The 23218-nt window shown below is 43.5% G+C and overlaps 1 protein-coding gene and 1 pseudogene across 4 annotated transcripts in view; one reads left to right on the forward strand and one right to left on the reverse strand.

The window, feature by feature from the left end:
- The window catches only part of LOC135540143 (FYVE, RhoGEF and PH domain-containing protein 5-like), a 74126-nt gene that overhangs the window by 32770 nt on the left and 18138 nt on the right, over positions 1 to 23218 (forward strand). For all 4 annotated transcript variants that reach the window (XR_010455716.1, XR_010455717.1, XR_010455718.1 and 1 more), the window contains exons 7-9: positions 7439 to 7595; positions 22895 to 22985; positions 23158 to 23208. Coding sequence is in view for 1 of the 4 variants with exons in the window: in XM_064966562.1 (XP_064822634.1) it covers positions 7439 to 7595; positions 22895 to 22985; positions 23158 to 23208 (299 nt within the window). In the remaining 3 variants the exon portion in view is untranslated. The remainder of the gene's footprint in view (positions 1 to 7438; positions 7596 to 22894; positions 22986 to 23157; positions 23209 to 23218) is intronic.
- LOC135525536 (RNA-binding protein 25-like) lies at positions 10635 to 11377 on the reverse strand (annotated as a pseudogene).

Consider the following 23218-nt stretch of genomic DNA (forward strand, 5'->3'; position numbering starts at 1 on the left):
TACCAGATCAATGTGGAGCTATATACAGGGAATACCAGTACCAGATCAATGTGGAGCTATATACAGGGAATACCAGTACCAGATCAATGTGGAGCTATATACAGGGAGTACCAGTACTAGATCAATGTGGAGCTATATACAGGTTGTACCAGTACCAGATCAATGTGGAGCTATATACAGGGAGTACCAGTACCAGATCAATGTGGAGCTATTTACAGGTTGTACCAGTACCATATCAATGTGGAGCTATATACAGGGAATACCAGTACCAGATCAATGTGGAGCTATATACAGGGAGTACCAGTACCAGATCAATGTGGAGCTATATACAGGGAGTACCAGTACCAGATCAATGTGGAGCTATATACAGGGAGTACCAGTACCAGATCAATGTGGAGCTATATACAGGAGTACCAGTACCAGATCAATGTGGAGCTATATACAGGGAGTACCAGTACCAGATCAATGTGGAGCTATATACAGGGAATACCAGTACCAGATCAATGTGGAGCTATATACAGGGAGTACCAGTACCAGATCAATGTGGAGCTATATACAGGGAATACCAGTACCATATCAATGTGGAGGTATATACAGGGAATACCAGTACCAGATCAATGTGGAGCTATATACAGGGAGTACCAGTACCAGATCAATGTGGAGCTATATACAGGGAATACCAGTACCAGATCAATGTGGAGCTATATACAGGGAATACCAGTACCAGATCAATGTGGAGCTATATACAGGGAATACCAGTACCAGATCAATGTGGAGCTATATACAGGGAGTACCAGTACCAGATCAATGTGGAGCTATATACAGGGAATACAGTACCAGATCAATGTGGAGCTATATACAGGGAATACCAGTACCAGATCAATGTGGAGCTATATACAGGGAATACCAGTACCAGATCAATGTGGAGCTATATACAGGGAGTACCAGTACCAGATCAATTTTTGAGCTATATACAGGGAGTACCAGTACCAGATCAATTTTTGAGCTATATACAGGTTGTACCAGTACCAGATCAATGTGGAGCTATATACAGGGAATACCAGTACCAGATCAATGTGGAGGTATATACAGGGAATACCAGTACCAGATCAATGTGGAGCTATATACAGGGAGTACCAGTACCAGATCAATTTTTGAGCTATATGCAGGGAGTACCAGTACCAGATCAATGTGGAGCTATATACAGCGAGTACCAGTACCAGATCAATGTGGAGCTATATACAGGGAGTACCAGTACCAGATCAATGTGGAGCTATATACAGGGAGTACCAGTACCAGATCAATGTGGAGCTATATACAGGGAATACCAGTACCAGATCAATGTGGAGCTATATACAGGGAGTACCAGTACCAGATCAATTTTTGAGCTATATGCAGGGAGTACCAGTACCAGATCAATGTGGAGCTATATACAGGGAGTACCAGTACCAGATCAATGTGGAGCTATATACAGGGAGTACCAGTACCAGATCAATGTGGAGCTATATACAGGGAGTACCAGTACTAGATCAATGTGGAGCTATATACAGGGAGTACCAGTACCAGATCAATGTGGAGCTATATACAGGGAGTACCAGTACCAGATCAATGTGGAGCTATTTTCAGGTTGTACCAGTACCAGATCAATGTGGAGCTATATACAGGGAATACCAGTACCAGATCAATGTGGAGCTATATACAGGGAGTACCAGTACCAGATCAATGTGGAGCTATATACAGGGAGTATCAGTACCAGATCAATGTGGAGCTATATACAGGGAGTACCAGTACCATATCAATGTGGAGCTATATATACCAGATCATGTGGGCTATATACAGTACCAGTACCAGATCAATGTGGAGCTATTTACAGGTTGTACCAGTACCAGATCAATGTGGAGCTATATACAGGGAGTACCAGTACCAGATCAATGTGGAGCTATATACAGGGAGTACCAGTACCAGATCAATGTGGAGCTATATACAGGGAATACAGTACCAGATCAATGTGGAGCTATATACAGGGAATACCAGTACCAGATCAATGTGGAGCTATATACAGGGAATACCAGTACCAGATCAATGTGGAGCTATATACAGGGAGTACCAGTACCAGATCAAGTACCAGATCAATTTGAGCTATATACAGGGAGTACCAGTACCAGATCAATTTTTGAGCTATATACAGGTTGTACCAGTACCAGATCAATGTGGAGCTATATACAGGGAATACCAGTACCAGATCAATGTGGAGGTATATACAGGGAATACCAGTACCAGATCAATGTGGAGCTATATACAGGGAGTACCAGTACCAGATCAATTTTTGAGCTATATACAGGGAGTACCAGTACCAGATCAATGTGGAGCTATATACAGGGAGTACCAGTACCAGATCAATGTGGAGCTATATACAGGGAGTACCAGTACCAGATCAATGTGGAGCTATATATACAGGGAGTACCAGTACCAGATCAATGTGGAGCTATATACAGTACCAGATCAATGTGGAGGAGTACCAGTACCAGATCAATGTGGAGCTATATACAGGGAGTACCAGTACCAGATCAATGTGGAGCTATTTTCAGGTTACAGGGTACCAGTACCAGATCAATGTGGAGCTATATACAGGGAATACCAGTACCAGATCAATGTGGAGCTATATACAGGGAGTACCAGTACCAGATCAATGTGGAGCTATATACAGGGAGTATCAGTACCAGATCAATGTGGAGCTATATACAGGGAGTACCAGTACCATATCAATGTGGAGCTATATACAGGGAGTACCAGTACCAGATCAACGTGGAGCTATATACAGGTTGTAACAGTACCAGATCAATGTGGAGCTATATACAGGTTATACCAGTACCAGATCAACGTGGAGCTATATACAGGTTGTAACAGTACCAGATCAATGTGGAGCTATATACAGGGAGTACCAGTACCAGATCAATTTTTGAGCTATATACAGGTTGTACCAGTACCAGATCAATGTGGAGCTATATACAGGGAATACCAGTACCAGATCAATGTGGAGGTATATACAGGGAATACCAGTACCAGATCAATGTGGAGCTATATACAGGGAGTACCAGTACCAGATCAATTTTTGAGCTATATACAGGGAGTACCAGTACCAGATCAATGTGGAGCTATATACAGGGAGTACCAGTACCAGATCAATGTGGAGCTATATACAGGGAGTACCAGTACCAGATCAATGTGGAGCTATATACAGGGAGTACCAGTACCAGATCAATGTGGAGCTATATACAGGGAGTACCAGTACCAGATCAATGTGGAGCTATATACAGGGAGTACCAGTACCAGATCAATGTGGAGCTATTTTCAGGTTGTACCAGTGCCAGATCAATGTGGAGCTATATACAGGGAATACCAGTACCAGATCAATGTGGAGCTATATACAGGGAGTACCAGTACCAGATCAATGTGGAGCTATATACAGGGAGTATCAGTACCAGATCAATGTGGAGCTATATACAGGGAGTACCAGTACCATATCAATGTGGAGCTATATACAGGGAGTACCAGTACCAGATCAACGTGGAGCTATATACAGGTTGTAACAGTACCAGATCAATGTGGAGCTATATACAGGTTATACCAGTACCAGATCAACGTGGAGCTATATACAGGGAGTAACAGTACTAGATCAATGTGGAGCTATATACAGGGAGTACCAGTACCAGATCAATGTGGAGCTATATACAGGGAGTACCAGTACCAGATCAATGTGGAGCTATTTTCAGGTTGTACCAGTACCAGATCAATGTGGAGCTATATACAGGGAATACCAGTACCAGATCAATGTGGAGCTATATACAGGGAGTACCAGTACCAGATCAATGTGGAGCTATATACAGGGAATACCAGTACCAGATCAATGTGGAGGTATATACAGGGAATACCAGTACCAGATCAATGTGGAGCTATATACAGGGAGTACCAGTACCAGATCAATGTGGAGCTATATACAGGGAATACCAGTACCAGATCAATGTGGAGCTATATACAGGGAATACCAGTACCAGATCAATGTGGAGCTATATACAGGGAATACCAGTACCAGATCAATGTGGAGCTATATACAGGGAGTACCAGTACCAGATCAATGTGGAGCTATATACAGGGAATACCAGTACCAGATCAATGTGGAGCTATATACAGGGAATACCAGTACCAGATCAATGTGGAGCTATATACAGGGAATACCAGTACCAGATCAATGTGGAGCTATATACAGGGAGTACCAGTACCAGATCAATTTTTGAGCTATATACAGGGAGTACCAGTACCAGATCAATTTTTGAGCTATATACAGGTTGTACCAGTACCAGATCAATGTGGAGCTATATACAGGGAATACCAGTACCAGATCAATGTGGAGGTATATACAGGGAATACCAGTACCAGATCAATGTGGAGCTATATACAGGGAGTACCAGTACCAGATCAATTTTTGAGCTATATACAGGGAGTACCAGTACCAGATCAATGTGGAGCTATATACAGGGAGTACCAGTACCAGATCAATGTGGAGCTATATACAGGGAGTACCAGTACCAGATCAATGTGGAGCTATATACAGGGAGTACCAGTACCAGATCAATGTGGAGCTATATACAGGGAGTACCAGTACCAGATCAATGTGGAGCTATATACAGGGAGTACCAGTACCAGATCAATGTGGAGCTATGTTCAGGTTATACCAGTACCAGATCAATGTGGAGCTATATACAGGGAATACCAGTACCAGATCAATGTGGAGCTATATACAGGGAGTACCAGTACCAGATCAATGTGGAGCTATATACAGGGAGTATCAGTACCAGATCAATGTGGAGCTATATACAGGGAGTACCAGTACCAGATCAATGTGGAGCTATATACAGGGAGTACCAGTACCAGATCAACGTGGAGCTATATACAGGTTGTAACAGTACCAGATCAATGTGGAGCTATATACAGGTTATACCAGTACCAGATCAACGTGGAGCTATATACAGGGAGTACCAGTACCAGATCAATGTGGAGCTATATACAGGGAATACAGTACCAGATCAATGTGGAGCTATATACAGGGAATACCAGTACCAGATCAATGTGGAGCTATATACAGGGAATACCAGTACCAGATCAATGTGGAGCTATATACAGGGAGTACCAGTACCAGATCAATTTGGAGCTATATACAGGGAGTACCAGTACCAGATCAATTGGAGCTATATACAGGTTGTACCAGTACCAGATCAATGTGGAGCTATATACAGGGAATACCAGTACCAGATCAATGTGGAGGTATATACAGGGAATACCAGTACCAGATCAATGTGGAGCTATATACAGGGAGTACCAGTACCAGATCAATTTTGAGCTATATACAGGGAGTACCAGTACCAGATCAATGTGGAGCTATATACAGGGAGTACCAGTACCAGATCAATGTGGAGCTATATACAGGGAGTACCAGTACCAGATCAATGTGGAGCTATATACAGGGAGTACCAGTACCAGATCAATGTGGAGCTATATACAGGGAGTACCAGTACCAGATCAATGTGGAGCTATATACAGGGAGTACCAGTACCAGATCAATGTGGAGCTATATACAGGTCATACCAGTACCAGATCAATGTGGAGCTATATACAGGGAATACCAGTACCAGATCAATGTGGAGCTATATACAGGGAGTACCAGTACCAGATCAATGTGGAGCTATTTACAGGGAGTACCAGTACCAGATCAATGTGGAGCTATATACAGGGAGTACCAGTACCATATCAATGTGGAGCTATATACAGGGAGTACCAGTACCAGATCAACGTGGAGCTATATACAGGTTGTAACAGTACCAGATCAATGTGGAGCTATATACAGGTTATACCAGTACCAGATCAACGTGGAGCTATATACAGGTTGTAACAGTACCAGATCAATGTGGAGCTATATACAGGGAGTACCAGTACCAGATCAATGTGCAGGGGTACGAGGTATTTCAGCTAGATATGTGCATGAAGGCAGGGTAAAGTAACTAGGCATCAGGATAGATAATAATAAGGTATTTCAGCTAGATATGTGCATGAAGGCAGGGTAAAGTAACTAGGCATCAGGATAGATAATAATAAGGTATTTCAGCTAGATATGTGCATGAAGGCAGGGTAAAGTAACTAGGCATCAGTATAGATAATAATAAGGTATTTCAGGTAGATATGTGCATGAAGGCAGGGTAAAGTAACTAGGCATCAGGATAGATAATAATAAGGTATTTCAGCTAGATATGTGCATGAAGGCAGGGTAAAGTAACTAGGCATCAGGATAGATAATAATGAGGTATTAGAGGTAGATATGTACATGAAGGCAGGGTAAAGTAACTAGGCATCAGTATAGATAATAATAAGGTATTTCAGGTAGATATGTGCATGAAGGCAGGGTAAAGTAACTAGGCATCAGGATAGATAATAATAAGGTATTTCAGCTAGATATGTGTCACGCCCTGGTCTAAGTATTTTGTGTTTTTCTTCATTTATTTGGTCAGGCCAGGGTGTGGCATGGGTTTTTGTATGTGGTGTGTTTTGTATTGGGATTGTAGCTTAGTGGGGTGTTCTAGATAAGTCTATGGCTGTCTGAAGTGGTTCTCAATCAGAGGCAGGTGTTTATCGTTGTCTCTGATTGGGAACCATATTTAGGCAGCCATATTCTTTGAGTGTTTCGTTGGTGATTGTCCTTATGTCTGTTGTGTATTAGTTTGCACCAGTTTTAGGCTGTTTCGGTTTTCGTTACGTTCATTGTTTTTGCAGTGTTTGTATTTTGATTTGTGTTTCTTCAGTTCATTAAACATGGATCGTAATCTACACGCCGCATTTTGGTCCGACTCTCCTTCACACCTAGAAAACCGTAACAATATGTGCATGAAGGCAGGGTAAAGTAACTAGGCATCAGGATAGATAATAATAAGGTATTTCAGCTAGATATGTGCATGAAGGCAGGGTAAAGTAACTAGGCATCAGGATAGATAATAATAAGGTATTTCAGCTAGATATGTGCCTGAAGGCAGAGTAAATTAACTAGGCATCAGGATAGATAATAATAAGAGTAAAATAAAGAACAGAGTAGCAGCAGGAAATGATGAGTGTAAGTGTGTATGTGTGTCTATTCAGTAGCTCAGGAGGTTTTGACATGTTTCTCTGACCATAATTCAATAATTTCCCCGTCAACTGATATTCAATAACTTACCTGTCAACTGTTATTCAATAACTTACCTGTCAACTGGTATTCAATAACTTACCTGTCAACTGGTATTCAATAACTTACATGTTAACTGTTAGTCAATAACTTAAATGTAAACTATTATTCAATAACTTAACTGTCAACCAATCTGCCAAACCTCAACATGATTCTATTCCCCATCACCAGGGAGGAGAGCCAGCAGGTGGTGGATGTTATCCTGTCTCGTCAGGAGGAGTTTGCTGTGTTCGCTACCTATATCTCTAAGTACGACCGCAGCATGTCCCTACTGGCAGAGAGCTGTAAACTCAACCCTGCCTTCCATGACATCGTCAAGCAGTTTGAGGTAAGAGGCTGGACTTAGTTTGAGCTTACAGACTACTTATTAAAGTGGAAGTCCTCTAACAAAAAACTCAATGTGAGTTTATCGTCTGTAAACTAACCTCTGCATATGCAGGCTCAGAAACATCAGTCCTGAGGCTGTACCTGCCAGTCTCATGCAGGTTTCTCTATGAGCAGAGGGATTTACTATAACAATGTCTTTATTCAGGCAGGAGTTCCCTGTTCCATTTTTATAGCAGCTTTAGTTTGTTATCCAGACTCCACTGGGAGTCAATGGCCTTTCCAAACTCTATTCTGCTCTGCTCTCCTCTACGGGACTGACCTTTTCAATGCGCTACTCTCATGTTTGATACCTTTCACAGTCCGAACACATACCTTTTTGTACTGTGAATCCCTTTATCTTGGCTGTCAACAGAACCTAGGAAGTAGTATCTGAGAGGATGTCTTCAAACTATATGCACAACTCCATAGTAAGCAAATGACTCCTCCGTTGAGTAGGGAGATATGTAATCAAGGCCCCTAATGATGATGATAGGAACCATTAACCATGGCAGAGGATATTAAACATGCTCTCAGATAAGACCATTGGGATGCAACAATGGGTTTCTCATTTCCACTCCAGGCATGGTCTGACCTATAGACTTGATTCAGTGCTCATATAGTGGAAAACTCTCACATGCTCCAGGTTACCTAGCTTACCCTGTTAAGTCCTATTGATTGGTAACGGTAGAGTTAACAGGTCGACTTGTAGAATGCTTGTTTATCTTTGTGCAAGAATAATGCACTATTTCTATATTAAATTTACCTTTGTGTTATGAAGTAATTCAATTAATTTACCACATTAAATTGAATCACCTCAAGTTTCATTATAATTATGTTAATTTTGGAAATTAGTCTTGGCTCTACATGCTACCAAGATTCTACCCAAGACCGCCCACAGATATGCATAACATACTGTTTCTTGCATATTTATCAAATAGCGGTTCCTCACCATATTTTGATGCATAGTGATTGGTGGACATAATGATTCTACGCATCTCAATGGTGATTAGGATCGCAACCCGACAAGGAAGCAACTGTCTCAGAGCTCATGAATATTCAGGAGCAGCTGCCCTCACCAGAGATACTGTGGTTCCACAGACTATGATAGGGACAGGCAATGTAGGTGAGAGAGAGCAAGAGAGAGAAAGAGAGAGAGAGGCAGAGGCAGCAGCAAAAAAATTATCCGGCAGCAAAAGGAAATGTGGAAATATTACATGGATTATAATTCATGGACATTTTTGCAGGGGTTTATATTTTTTGTAGGAAAAACCAAGTCAAATTTCAAAGTGGAAATTACAAACTTCAGAAGCCTTTTTAAACCTCAAATACACAGGAAATCCTGCAACATGGGGATCAAATTAAGATCGTACATCTGTAGATAAAATCACATTTTCAGACAGAAACAAGCAGAAAGCAAATCTAGGGTTTTTTGCTCAAATATGAACACTGAGGAATATTATGAAGATGAATGTTATTCCTAGTTAAAAACTTGTACTAGAAATAACATCCCCTCTGCCTGGCTATGGCAGTTTAGCCAGTGATCAATGCAAGAAGTGGTTGTTATTATGTGAGATGACCATGTAGATGACCCCTCTTCAAAGGGGGAGACACCCTGGACCCAAACTGTTACAGACCTATATCCATTCTGCCTTGCCTATCTAAGGTCTTCGAAAGCCAAGTCAACAAACAGGTCACTGACCATCTCGAATCCCACCGTACCTTCTCCGCTATGCAATCTGGTTTCCGAGCCGGTCACAGGTGCACCTCAGCCACACTCAAGGTACTAAACGACATCATAACCGCCATCGATAAAAGACAGTACTGTGCAGCCGTCTTCATCGACCTTGCCAAGGCTTTCGACTCTGTCAATCACCATATTCTTATCGGCAGACTCAGTAGCCTCGGTTTTTCGGATGACTGCCTTGCCTGGTTCACCAATTACTTTGCAGACAGAGTTCAGTGTGTCAAATCGGAGGGCATGCTGTCCGGTCCTCTGGCAGTCTCTATGGGGGTGCCACAGGGTTCAATTCTCGGGCTGACTCTTTTCTCTGTATATATCAATGATGTTGCTCTTGCTGCGGGCGATTCCCTGATCCACCTCTACGCAGACGACACCATTCTATATACTTTCGGCCCGTCATTGGACACTGTGCTATCTAACCTCCAAACGAGCTTCAATGCCATACAACACTCCTTCCGTGGCCTCCAACTGCTCTTAAACGCTAGTAAAACCAAATGCATGCTTTTCAACCGATCGCTGCCTGCACCCGCATGCCCGACTAGCATCACCACACTGGATGGTTCCGACCTTGAATATGTGGACACCTATAAGTACCTAGGTGTCTGGCTAGACTGCAAACTCTCCTTCCAGACCCATATCAAACATCTCCAATCGAAAAGCAAATCAAGATTCGGCTTTCTATTCCATAACAAAGCCTCCTTCACTCACGCTGCCAAGCTTACCCTAGTAAAACTGACTATCCTACCAATCCTCGACTTCGGCGATGTCATCTACAAAATTGCTTCCAACACTCTTCTCAGCAAACTGGATGCAGTGTATCACAGTGCCCTCCGTTTTGTCACTAAAGCACCTTATACTACCCACCACTGCGACTTGTATGCTCTAGTCGGCTGGCCCTCGCTACATATTCGTCGCAAGACCCACTGGCTCCAGGTCGTCTACAAGGCCATGCTAGGTAAAGCTCCGCCTTATCTCAGTTCACTGGTCACGATGGCAACACCCATCCGTAGCACGGATGACTTGTTAATTGTTTACTCCATGTGTAACTCTGTGTTGTCTATTCACACTGCTATGCTTTATCTTGGCCAGGTCGCAGTTGTAAATGAGAACTTGTTCTCAACTAGCCTACCTGGTTAAATAAAGGTGGAATAAAAAATAAATAAATAAAAAAATGATTTATGTATACTTTATATCTCTTCCTAATTGGTTTGTTTTTGTTGTTAATTTTGATAGCTTAAAGGAGTTTGTCCTTCATATTATTTAATCTGCTCTCTCTCTTTCTCCCTCTTTCTTTCGTTCTCTCTCTGTCTCTCTCTCTCTGTCTCTCTCTCTGTCTGTCTCTCTCTCTCTGTCTCTCTGTCTCTCTCTCTCTCTGTCTCTCTCTCTCTGTCTCTCTCTCTGTCTGTCTCTCTCTCTCTGTCTCTCTCTCTGTCTGTCTCTCTGTCTCTCTCTCTCTCTCTCTCTCTCTGTCTCTCTCTCTGTCTCTCTCTCTCTCTCTGTCTCTCTCTCTCTCTCTGTCTGTCTCTCTCTCTGTCTCTCTCTCTCTCTCTGTCTCTCTCTCTCTCTCTCTCTCTCTCTCTCTCTCTCTCTCTCTGTCTCTCTCTCTCTCTCTCTCTCTCTGTCTCTCTCTCTCTCTCTCTCTGTCTCTCTCTCTCTGTCTCTCTCTCTCTGTCGCTGTCTCTGTCTCTCTCTGTCTCTCTCTGTCTGTCTCTCTCTCTCTGTCTCTCTCTCTCTGTCTCTCTCTCTCTCTGTCTCTCTCTCTCTCTCTCTCTCTCTCTCTCTCTCTCTCTCTCTCTCTCTCTCTCTCTCTCTCTCTCTCTCTCTCTGTCTCTGTCTCTGTCTGTGTCTCTCTCTGTCTGTCTCTCTCTCTGTCTCTCTCTCTCTGTGTCTCTCTCTGTGTCTCTCTCTCTCTGTCTCTCTCTCTCTCTCTCTGTGTCTATCTCTCTCTCTCTCTCTCTCTCTCTCTCTCTGTGTCTCTCTATCTGTTTCTCTCTCTCTCTCTCTCTCTCTCTCTCTCTCTCTGTCTCTCTCTCTCTGTCTCTTTCTGTCTCTCTCTGTCTCTCTCTGTCTCTCTCTGTCTCTCTCTCTGTCTCTCTGGAAGTGGAGGGTTAAGCTCTTTAAGCATTGGTTCAGCAGTCTTGTATTGTGGGGTGTAATTTCATTGTGGATGTGGTGATGACAGTGATGAAGTAGCTACGGTCTGTGATCAGATCACCATAGGACCTTACAGGATTAGCCCCTCTTCAGCCAATTTGTTGTTTACTGTGCTGCTATGTACTGTGTGTGTGTGTGCGTAGGTGCGTGTGTGTGTGATGCAGCAGGTGCACAGAGAGAGATAAAGACAGTGTGATGGTGTGAAATCCCAGTATAGGCAGCTGGGCAATGAGGCAGACACAAGCTAATTAGAGATGCAGCCTCCTTTACAACTCCCCAATTAGATCAGCTGTGTGTGCAGCCAGTGAATCAGCTGGCCGTGTGTGTGTGTGTGCGTGTTTGTGTGTGTGCGCACTGGCATGTGAACTGCAGACATCTTCTCTCTTTGACTCACTAACCCAAACAACTACTCACTAATTGTCGTCTTTGGCTCACCACAGAAGCCACTTCCGCCTTTCAATTGGATCACAATTTATATGAACAAGCGACACTTGAGGAGCTGGTGTTCTGTCAGTAAGGTTTTTTGAAGGGATGTTGTTATTGAACATGAAGGGGAACATTTTAAGGGTAATCCAAAGATAAAGGAAACCACACTGAGCGAATGTTTTGTAGTATTTTATTGGGATTTTCTTCCCGGGGTCCGAACAGGAAACAAAACAACAACATAATATACCTAAAATAATATACATAACACTACATAAAATACATAACACAACATAATACTACATAATGCTATATAATAGTACATAATATCCTGCCTCATGCTTCAGAAACAGTAGATGGCTCCTGCCCTATGAGCCGTTCCGGGTCACACTAGCCAAGGCTCGTGCAAGGTCACCCTCCTATATATTAAAATGCATAATACAGTACAACATGTGTCAAAATGTCTGCCTCTTCACAGTCCTCGTTGTGCCGTAAGGTGTTCTTTTATCTGTTTTTTATTGCTAGCTTGAGTTACCTGGGGTGTTACCAGGGGTGTTACCAGGGGTGTTACCTGGGGTGTTACCAGGGGTGTTACCTGGGGTGTTACCTGGGGTGTTACCACGGGTGTTACATGGGGTGTTACCAGGGGTGTTACATGGGGTGTTACCAGGGGTGTTACATGGAGTGTTACCTGGGGTGTTACCAGGGGTGTTACCTGGGGTGTTACCTGGGGTGTTACCAGGGGTGTTACCAGGGGTGTTACCAGGGGTGTTACCTGGGGTGTTACCAGGGGTGTTACCTGGGGTGTTACCAGGGGTGTTACCAGGGGTGTTACCTGGGGTGTTACCTGGGGTGTTACCGGGGGTGTTACCTGGGGTGTTACCTGGGGTGTTACCAGGGGTGTTACATGGGGTGTTACCAGGGTTGTTACCTGGGGTGTTACCAGGGGTGTTACCTGGGGTGTTACCTGGGGTGTTACCTGGGGTGTTACCAGGGGTGTTACCTGGGGTGTTACCAGGGGTGTTCCCTGGGGTGTTACCTGGGCTGTTACCAGGAGTGTTACCTGGGGTGTTACCAGGGGTGTTACCAGGGGTGTTACCTGGGGTGTTACCTGGGGTGTTACCAGGGGTGTTACCTGGGGTGTTACCAGGGTGTTACCTGGGGTGTTACCAGGGGGTTACCTGGGGTGTTACCTGGGGTGTTACCGGGGGTGTTACCTGGGGTGTTACCTGGGGTGTTACCAGGGGTGTTACATGGGGTGTTACCAGGGTTGTTACCTGGGGTGTTACCTGGGGTGTTACCAGGGGTGTTACCTGGGGTGTTACCTGGGGTGTTACCTGGGGTGTTACCAGGGGTGTTACCTGGGGTGTTACCAGGGGTGTTCCCTGGGGTGTTACCTGGGCTGTTACCAGGGGTGTTACCTGGGGTGTTACCAGGGGTGTTACCTGGGGTGTTACCTGGGGTGTTACCAGGGGTGTTACCTGGGGTGTTACCAGGGGTGTTACCTGGGGTGTTACCAGGGGTGTTACCTGGGGTGTTACCAGGGGTGTTACCAGGGGTGTTACCAGGGGTGTTACCTGGGGTGTTACCAGGGGGGGTGTTACCAGGGGTGTTACCTGGGGTGTTACCTGGGGTGTTACCTGGGGTGTTACCTGGGGTGTTACCATGGGTGTTACCTGGGGTGTTACCTGGGGTGTTACCAGGGGTGTTACCAGGGGTGTTACCTGGGGTGTTACCTGGGGTGTTACCAGGGGTGTTACCTGGGGTGTTACCTGGGGTGTTACCAGGGGTGTTACCTGGGGTGTTACCTGGGGTGTTACCAGGGGTGTTACCTGGGGTGTTACCAGGGGTGTTACATGGGTGTTACCAGGGGTGTTACCTGGGGTGTTACCTGGGGTGTTACCTGGTGTGTTACCAGGGGTGTTACCTGGGGTGTTACCTGGGGTGTTACCAGGGTGTGGGGTGTTTAGGGGTGTTACCTGGGGTGTTACCTGGGGTGTTACCAGGGTGTTACCTGGGGTGTTACCTGGGGTGTTACCAGGGTGTTGTTACCAGGGGTGTTACCTGGGGTGTCACCTGGGGTGTTACCTGGGGTGTTACCTGGGGTGTTACCAGGGTTACCTGGGGTGTTACCAGGGTGTGTTACCTGGGGTGTTACCTGGGGTGTTACCTGGGGTGTTACCTGGGGTGTTACCTGGGGTGTTACCTGGGGTGTTACCTGGGGTGTTACCAGGGGGGTGTTACCTGGGGTGTTACCAGGGGTGTTACCTGGGGTGTTACCTGGGGTGTTACCTGGGGTGTTACCTGGGGTGTTACCTGGGGTGTTACCAGGGGTGTTACCTGGGGTGTTACCTGGGGTGTTACCTGGGGTGTTACCAGGGGTGTTACCTGGGGTGTTACCAGGGGTGTTACCTGGGGTGTTACCAGGGGTGTTACCTGGGGTGTTACCTGGGGTGTTACCAGGGGTGTTACCTGGGGTGTTACCTGGGGTGTTACCTGGGGTGTTACCTGGGGTGTTGGGGTGTTACCTGGGGTGTTACCTGGGGTGTTACCTGGGGTGTTACCTGGGGTGTTACCTGGGGTGTTACCAGGGGTGTTACCAGGGGTGTTACCTGGGGTGTTACCTGGGGTGTTACCAGCGGTGTTACCTGGGGTGTTACCTGGGTGTTACCTGGGGTGTTACCTGGGGTGTTACCAGGGGTGTTACCTGGGGTGTTACCTGGGGTGTTACCAGGGGTGTTACCTGGGGTGTTACCTGGGGTGTTACCTGGGGTGGCTGAGATTTCCATGTAGTCATGGCTCTATTTAATATTGTGCATTTCCTTGCCTCTGTTCTGGAGCTGGGGACTATGAAGAGACTGCTGATTACATGTCTTGTGTTCTACCGATGAGTGTCCGAACTGTGTGCCAACTGCTTGAGCAGATGGTTCGGTACCTTCAACACCTCGCACAAAGACCAGGAGTGATGCAGTCAGGCTCTCCTCAACTTAGAGCCAAGAGAGATTGACATACATGTTATTGGCATAACACTGAAGTCTGGGACCTATTTCCATTGTGGTCCTCTTGAGACAAGATGGCTAGACAAGATCAAACACAGTAAAATAATAAAACAAAAACAGAGAAGAAGATCTATCTCATCATTCCAGTTACATCATAGGGGTTATTCATATGGGCACAGAGGACATCAAACATATGTTTACTTTATTTTTAAAGCTGCCCAGAGAGGAAGTTGTTTTTATAGGCAGAGGCAACTCACGAGGAAAGTAATCACTTAAATATCTGGGCGCAGGACCATAAATACTCCTGTAAACCAAACCTAGTCTAATCTGGGACACCCTAGCCTCAACAGGCAGACAGTTTAGTTCCTGAAAGCAGCTCCTGCCTATGTGAGTACGTGGACTCACCTTCAATACATCCCTGATCTGCTTATTCTGGGCTATGAGTTGCCTCTGCCCATAAAAACTATGTCCTCTCTGGGGCGGCAGGTAGCCTAGTGGTTAGAGCGTTGGACTTGTAACCGAAAGGTTTCAAGATTTAATCACTGAGCTGACAATGTAATATTCTGTCTGTCTGCCCCTGAACAAGGCAGTTAACCCACTGTTCCTGGGCCGTCATTGAAAATATGAATTTGTTCTTAACTGACTTGCCTAGTTAAATAAAGGTAAAATAAAAATATCTGGAGCTTCCCCTTCATAAGTTTAGATAAGCCCCCAAACCAGGAAGTACTACCATAGTCAAAATGGCATTGAATGAGGGCAGTAGCTAGCACTCATGGAGTCCTTATCAAGCAGCTTGGACTTTCTAGCCAAAACTTAGTCCTGGCATTAACCTTCCCTAGCACTTTATTGGCCATGCACACACCTCCCAAGCTTCCATCTAGGATACATCCCAAGTAGCTAACAGAAGTTTTAGTAGTCAGCACATCGCCCCCTAATTCCACGTGCAGAGATAGCTTATTATCTCCTAGCCATTTGCTAATGTTAGTAAGCTCTGTGCTAAGTATGCTCTCCAACATAGTTTTACTTTTGTGAGACAGCAGAAGTCTAGAGTCATCCGCATAAAGAAAAAGATGGCAAGATCAAGCATCTTTCATATCATTAATATACAATAAAAACAGCAAAGGCCCAAGCACACTACCCTGCGGAACGCCACAACTCATTAGTTTTGCCTGAGACAGTGAACCATAAACCTCTACAACTTGCTCCCTTCCTGATAAATAGGACTTTACCCAGCCTAGAGGGATACTACTTAATCCCAGTGCCTCCAGTTTGGAGATTAGGAGACAGTGGTTAATTGTATCAAAGTCCTTCTGTAGGTCAAGCAGTACCATTCCACAGAGATTTCCCTCATCAATCTCTTAGCTGATGAAGTCAGTCAAGTAAAGTAGACATGAATCAGTGGAGTATGTTTTTCTAAAACCAGACTGAAAATAATATATTACACCCTGTTTGTTAACATATTCATATATTTTGCTCATGTACAACTCTCTCCAGGATCTTTGATGATAGATACAGGCCTATAATTTCCAGGGTCAGACTTTATCCCCTTCTTATATAGAGGTATAATATTAGCAATATATATATATATATATAAATGCTAATTCATTACTTAAAAATCATACAATGAGATTATCTGGATTTTTAGATTCTGTCTCTCACAGTTGAAGTGTACCTATGATAAAAATTACAGACCTCTACATGCTTTGTAAGTAGGAAACACTGCCGATTGTGCAGGTTATCAAATACTTGTTCTCCCCACTGTATATCCATCCTGCCCTGCCTTTCCAAAGTCTTCAAAAGCCAAGTTAATTAACAGATCACTGACCATTTCGAATCCCACCGTACCTTCTCCGCTGTGCAATCCGGTTTCCGAGCCGGTCACGGGTGCACCTCAGCCACGCTCAAGGTGCTGAACGATATCATAACCGCTAGCGATAAAAGACAGCACTGTGCAGCCGTCTTCATCGATCTGGCCAAGGCTTTTGACTCTGTCAATCATTGTATTCTTATCAGCAGACTCAACAGCCTTAGTTTTTCTAATGACTACCTCGCCTGGTTCACCAACTACTTCGCAGACAGAGTTCAGTGTGTCAAATCGGAGGGCATGTGATGGCCACTCCAATACCTTGACTTTGTTGTCGTTAAGACATTTTGCCACAACTTTGGAAGTATGCTTGGGGTCATTGTCCATTTCGAAGACATCTTGAGATGTTGCTTCAATATAGCCACATAATTTTCTTACCTCATGATGCTATCTATTTTGTGAAGTGCACCAGTCCCTCCTACAGCAAAGCACCCCCACAACATGATGCTGCCATACCCCGGGCTTCACGGTTGGGATGTTGTTCTTCGGCTTGCAAGCATAACCCTTATTCCTCGAAACATAACAATGGTCATTATGGCCAAACAGTTCTATTTTTATTTCATCAGACCAGAGGAGCAGTCTGGCTTTTTTATGGTGGATTTGGAGCAGTGGCTTCTTTCTTGCTGAGCGGCCTTTCAGATTATGTTGTTATAAGACTCATTTTACAAGCAAAGAGGCACTGAGTTTGAAGTTGGCCTTGAAATACATTGACTGGTACACCTGCAATAGACTCAAATGATGCCAGAAACTTCTAAAGCCATGACATAATTTTCTGGAATTTTCCAAGCTGTTTAAAGGCACAGTCAATTTAGTGTATGTAAACTTCTGACCCACTGGAATTGTGATACAGTGAATTATAAGTGAAATAATCTGTCTGTAAACAATTGTTGGAAAATTACTTCTGTCATGCACATAGTAGATGTCCTAACTGACTTGCCAAAACTGTAGTTTGTTAACAAGAAATTTGTGTAGAGGTTGAAAAACAAGTTTTAATGACTCCAACCTAAGTGTATGTAAACTTATGACTTCAACTCTACCATCTCCCACCTGATGTTCCGTCCAATACTGTTTAGTTTGTTTTTGGTAGTACTACTACAGCCTAGTTCCTTAAGGGACTTAGGGACTTTTTTTTTTTTTTTTTTTTTTTTTTTGTTAGGGACTTTTTTGGTCTCAAATATTTTCTCAGCAAAGTAACCCTTCTTAGCTTCATCCTGCTCTGTGCTTCATTTCTGTGACGTTTATACAGGATGAAATCATCCTGCTCTTGAGCATTCTTTATTTTTTTAATTCTTTGCTTGGAAAGATTCTAGAATCTCATGATTAAACCAAGGGCTAGATCTCTGCTTTACCCTGATCCGTCTAATGGGAGCCATCACATTCACCACATCAAGTAATCTACATTTAAAGGCTTCCCAGGCACTGTCTACCCCTACACTATCTAGCACAGGTGACCAGTCAATTTTAACCACTTCCTGCCTAAACATTTCAACACAGTATTTTTTGAGTCCTCTGATTCTAACGGTTTTGTGACACTTAAATATATCTTTAAAAATCCTCCTTGTGTAAAATGTAATAAAATTATCACTGATTCCATATACTATTACTCCACACTGTGATATTTTAGATTTATCAGACACCAATATTAAGTAAATCGTACTTTGCACTGTTTCACATATCCTGGTGGGATATTTTATAATTTGGGTCAGAGCAAGTGATCTACAAAAGTGCATAAATACATTGTGGGTTGGGCTATTCTTTTTGCAGACATCAGTATTGAAATCCCCTAACAAAATTATTCCCTTCAACAGGGAATCATATCAGTTTGACAACACAAGTTCATGACCTTCATAGAATGCATTCTGCTTGGGCGGCCTATAACACACCCCCAACAAAATCGGCTTGGTTTTGGGAAGGCAGATATCCAGCCGGACAATCTCCAGATTAGCGCTTAAATCCGATCTGACGTTAAAAGCAATGTCTGATCTTACAAACACACATATTCCCCCACCGTTCCAATTCCGATCCTTCCTGACAACAGAGTAATTACCTCAATCTATCTCAATTTCTCAGTCACAAAAAGATGAATCCAACTATGTCTCAGTAAAACATAAGACTCCCACCTCTGATTTGCAAACCAACAGGCGTATCTCATCGATCTTCGGTAGTAGGCTTCGGCGTTGAAGTGCACAAAATGTAAGCCCTTCTCCCCAAAGGCCTCATTGAATTCCCGATCCACTTGTAACTCGCCTCCCACTGTGCTGCCATCTTCCCACTGCACTGCCTCCGGTGGCCTCTCTGTTGCCATGGAGCACCCCTCCCCAGGTGCTACTCCATCGTCCTCACCTCCGTGTCCCCCGTCACTCGCCTCTGGTGGCCACCGCATTTTAAATGAATCCACTGTGCGCATTCCAAACATACCAAAGCTTTGCTGTTACTCTTTATCCACCGTTCGCAAGAGGAGGATGGGTACATAGACCGTTTGATGGGGTTGGTGATAAAGTGAGGTCCAGGGCATTGATGGATATCACCCGATAAGAGAAGGCATGGAGTTATTATAAGATCTCCGCCATTAATTTGAGATTTCAGACTGGCTTTCAATGATCGTTTTGGTTTGTGCCAAGGTGCTATGAAAGTTTGGTGTTTAACATTCCTTCCAAATCCGAAGTGCTGGATGCCATCAAAACTGTTTGCATGACTGAGAAGTTGCTGGGAATGTACTATTCTTTCATTTAAATTGCAGATGCAATTATTTCCAGTAACATTTAACACACACACATAAAGTAAAAGTGCTGCCACCATGCCAAACTTGCTGGTCGCCATCTTGTCATTAATAAAAACAATAATGGCCCAAGCCGACTGCCCTGCAGTACACCAAACTCAACTGAATTTGCATTAGAGAGGCTTCCATTAAAGAAAACCCTCTGTGTTCAATTAGATAGGTAACTCTCAATCCATGATAAGGCAGAGATTGAAAATCCATAACACCTACATTTTCTCAACAATAGGTTATGATCAAAGCTATCAAAAGCTGCACTGAAGTCTAACAAAACATCTCCCACAATGTTCTTACAATCAATTTCTTTCAGCCAATCATCAGTCATTTGTGTCAGTGCCGAGCATGTTGAGTGCCCTTCCCTATAAGCATGCTGAAAGTCTGTTGTTAATTTGTTTTCTGTAAAATAACTTTGTATTTGGTCAAACACCATTTTTTTTCAAAGTTTGCTAAGCGCTGGTGACAGGCTGATTGGTCGGCTGTTTGAACCATTAAAGGGTGCGGAATGACCTTTGCCTCCCTCCAGACCAGAGGGAACACACTGTCTTCTAGGCTTAAATTGAAGATGTGGAAAACAGGAGTGGCAATGTGTTCTGCTACCATCCAGTTTATCAGTACCAGGTGGCTTGTCCTTATTTATTGATAGCAACCATTTTATCACCGCTTCCACACCCACATTGCGGAACTCAAAACTACAATACTTTCATTATTTGCTCCATTATGCATGAATATGAAGGCTCAGCGTTTTGTTGTTTTCCATGTCTTGAAAACAAAAAAGTGATTAAAGTGGTTGGCAAAGGGTTTTGTGAGGAACAAGCAATCTGCCTCAATGAAGGATGGAGCAGATTTACCTTTTTTGCCTAGAAATTCATTTAAAGTAATCCAGAGCTTTTTACTGTCATTCTTTATATAATTTATCTTTGGTCCATAGTATAGTTTCTTCTTCTTTTTGTTTAGTTTAGTTATGTGATTTTTCAATTTACTGTATGTTTGCCAGTCTGCTGTGATGCCAGAATTATTTGCTATTCCCTTTGCCTCATCCCTCTCAGCCATACAGTTTTTCAATGACTCTATCCATGGGTGTTTTTAAATTCTAACAGTCTGTTTCTTAATCGGTGCATGCCCATCAGTAACCAGAAGAAGCAGTTACATTAATGCTTCAAGTGCTGCGTCAGGTTGTTCCTCATTAAACACATCAGCTCAACAAACATTCAACATAGGTATTATTGCAAATCCTCTTGTATGATCACTTATGCACAATTTTAGGTCAGGTCTTTGGAACGTTGTTTTTTCTAGATATTATATTAGGATCCCCACATCTGATGGATTTGGATAATGCTTTAGAGCAGATTTCTGCAGCATTAGTAAAGATGTGATCAATACATGTGGATGATTTAGCTCCTGTTCTGTTTGGAAATACCCTGGTAGGTTGACTGATAACCTGAACCAGATTGCAGGCATCAGTTATAGCTTAATGCTTATTTTTTAGTGGACAGCTTGATGACAACCAGTCAATATTTAGGGCATCCAGAAAATATATCTCTCTGTTGATATCACATACATTATCTAGCATTTCACACATATAGTCCAAATACTGACTTTTAGCACTCAGTGGTCTATAACAACTTCCTATGAGACCAGGCTTTAGGTGAGGCAGATCAACCTGTAGCCATATCACTTCTATATCATCTGACATGAGATCCTCTCTCAGCCTACCAGGAATCTGACACTGGACATAACACTGTTGCAACACCTCCTCCGTTTCCATGTACATCTTTCCTGTATGCTCTATAACCATGTGCATGTATAGATACTACTGCATCATCAAAGGAATGGTCGAAATGTGTTTCAGAGATGGCCAGAATATGAATATTTTCTGATGTCAGTAAGTTGTCAATTTCATGAAACTTGTTCCTCACGCTACATATGTTAATATGGGTTATGGGTCGCTTGCTTGTTTTTGGTGCTATTCTGAGAGGCTGATCCGAGGTAGACATGTCAGTGACATTTAAGCCAATGGGCTGCTCACAGTGGGCTTCTTCCTAAAGGCAGACAGTTTCAGTGCAAACAGTGACATTCAATTATATGGGCATATGATTATTGCTGACAATACCCTCAGAGCTAACAGTTAAAGGATCATAGATTAGGTTGCTTACATTGACTCCAGTTCTATTTCTCTGGGATATAATCTGATTCCCATGTCCTCTGTTGGTTATTATGACAGAGAGGACTGGAGCCCTACCAAATCCAGACCATCAGTCTCCTAAGCAGGCTGCTATGTTGATAGAGATAATCCTGGAAAGGGCCTTTAGAGAGAGAGGGAGTGGAATAAAAGAGAGGGAGAGTGAAACAGAGAGAAGGATAATTTAGTTGATTTAGAGGGGGGGGGGTTGACACTAGAATCCTGCTTCCAAATTGTTGCTCTGCCTCTTCAAGGCTCCATCTCTGATAATGAAGCCAAAGGTGTGTGTTGGCTCCTAATTCTCCCTTTTACAGGGTAAGCAATATTATCTCACCAACCCGGTGCATGTGTGTGCATAGGTATGCGTGAGTCTTGCATGCATGTGTGTGTTCCACAGTCACCCAGTGTAAATTAAGGGATGGTTGTCTCAGTCCCGTGGGGTGTTCTCTCTCCCTCTCCAATGCGGAACGGGGCTCTATTGGATTAGGAGGATCCTCAGTCAGTGCTGATGTGTGTACCTGCTCCCACACTCTTAGAAAAAAGGTGCTATCTAGAACCTAAAAAGGTTATTCGGCTGATCCCATACAATAACCCTTTGAAGAACCCTTTTTGGTTTCCAGGTAGAACCCTTTACACATAGGATTCTATGTGGAACCCAAAGGAGTTCTACCTGGAACTTAAAGGGTTCTTTGTACCTAGAACCAAAAAGGGTTCTGCTATGGGGACAACCGAATAATCATTTTGGGACCCTTTTTTCTAGGAGAGCACTGCTCTGGGTCCTCTGTATTATAGACCTCTGGGACTGGGAATGCAGATCTGTCAGACACAATTATCCCCTGATGGATTTAAAAACAATCTTTCTCCCCTTAAATAATTCCATAGGGCAGAAGAATAGGGTCGGTTCAGAGGTCAGGTTGGTGGTCAAACGTTCTAGCAAGGTTATATAAGCATTCCCTTTTTCATCTATGACATTTGAACCCAAGGTCACTTAGGCAGAGTAGTGTGTGCATTGTATTATCTATGTGCTTGTGTGAGGTTGTGTGTTTATGTCTCTGTGTGTGTGTGTATGTTCCACAGTTGAGAATGCAAGCATGTATTAACCTGACAATGTGTTTATGTGTTCAGAAGCAGGGCCCAGATGGACCTCAGTTCCCACTGCGGCATCAGCTGCTACAGGTCATTGTGAGAGTCCTCCAGTACCGCATGCTGCTCACAGGTACCCTATACTCACCTCATGATGTACTATTGCAATATTGTAATACTAATTTTCATGTGCATACCCTATCATGGCTCTCCACCTTGAATAGTGTTTCAGTATGTGGCATTCTAAACCTTATTAACCAGTTTATGTTTTTGACTAATTTGTCTGTGCCATCATTTTTTTCTAGATTACTTAAACAACCTTTCCCCTGATTCTAAAGAATATGAGGATACACAAGGTATAGTCTT

Source organism: Oncorhynchus masou, chromosome 5 (assembly GCF_036934945.1).
Source record: "Oncorhynchus masou masou isolate Uvic2021 chromosome 5, UVic_Omas_1.1, whole genome shotgun sequence".
Taxonomy (NCBI): Eukaryota; Metazoa; Chordata; class Actinopteri; order Salmoniformes; family Salmonidae; genus Oncorhynchus; species Oncorhynchus masou.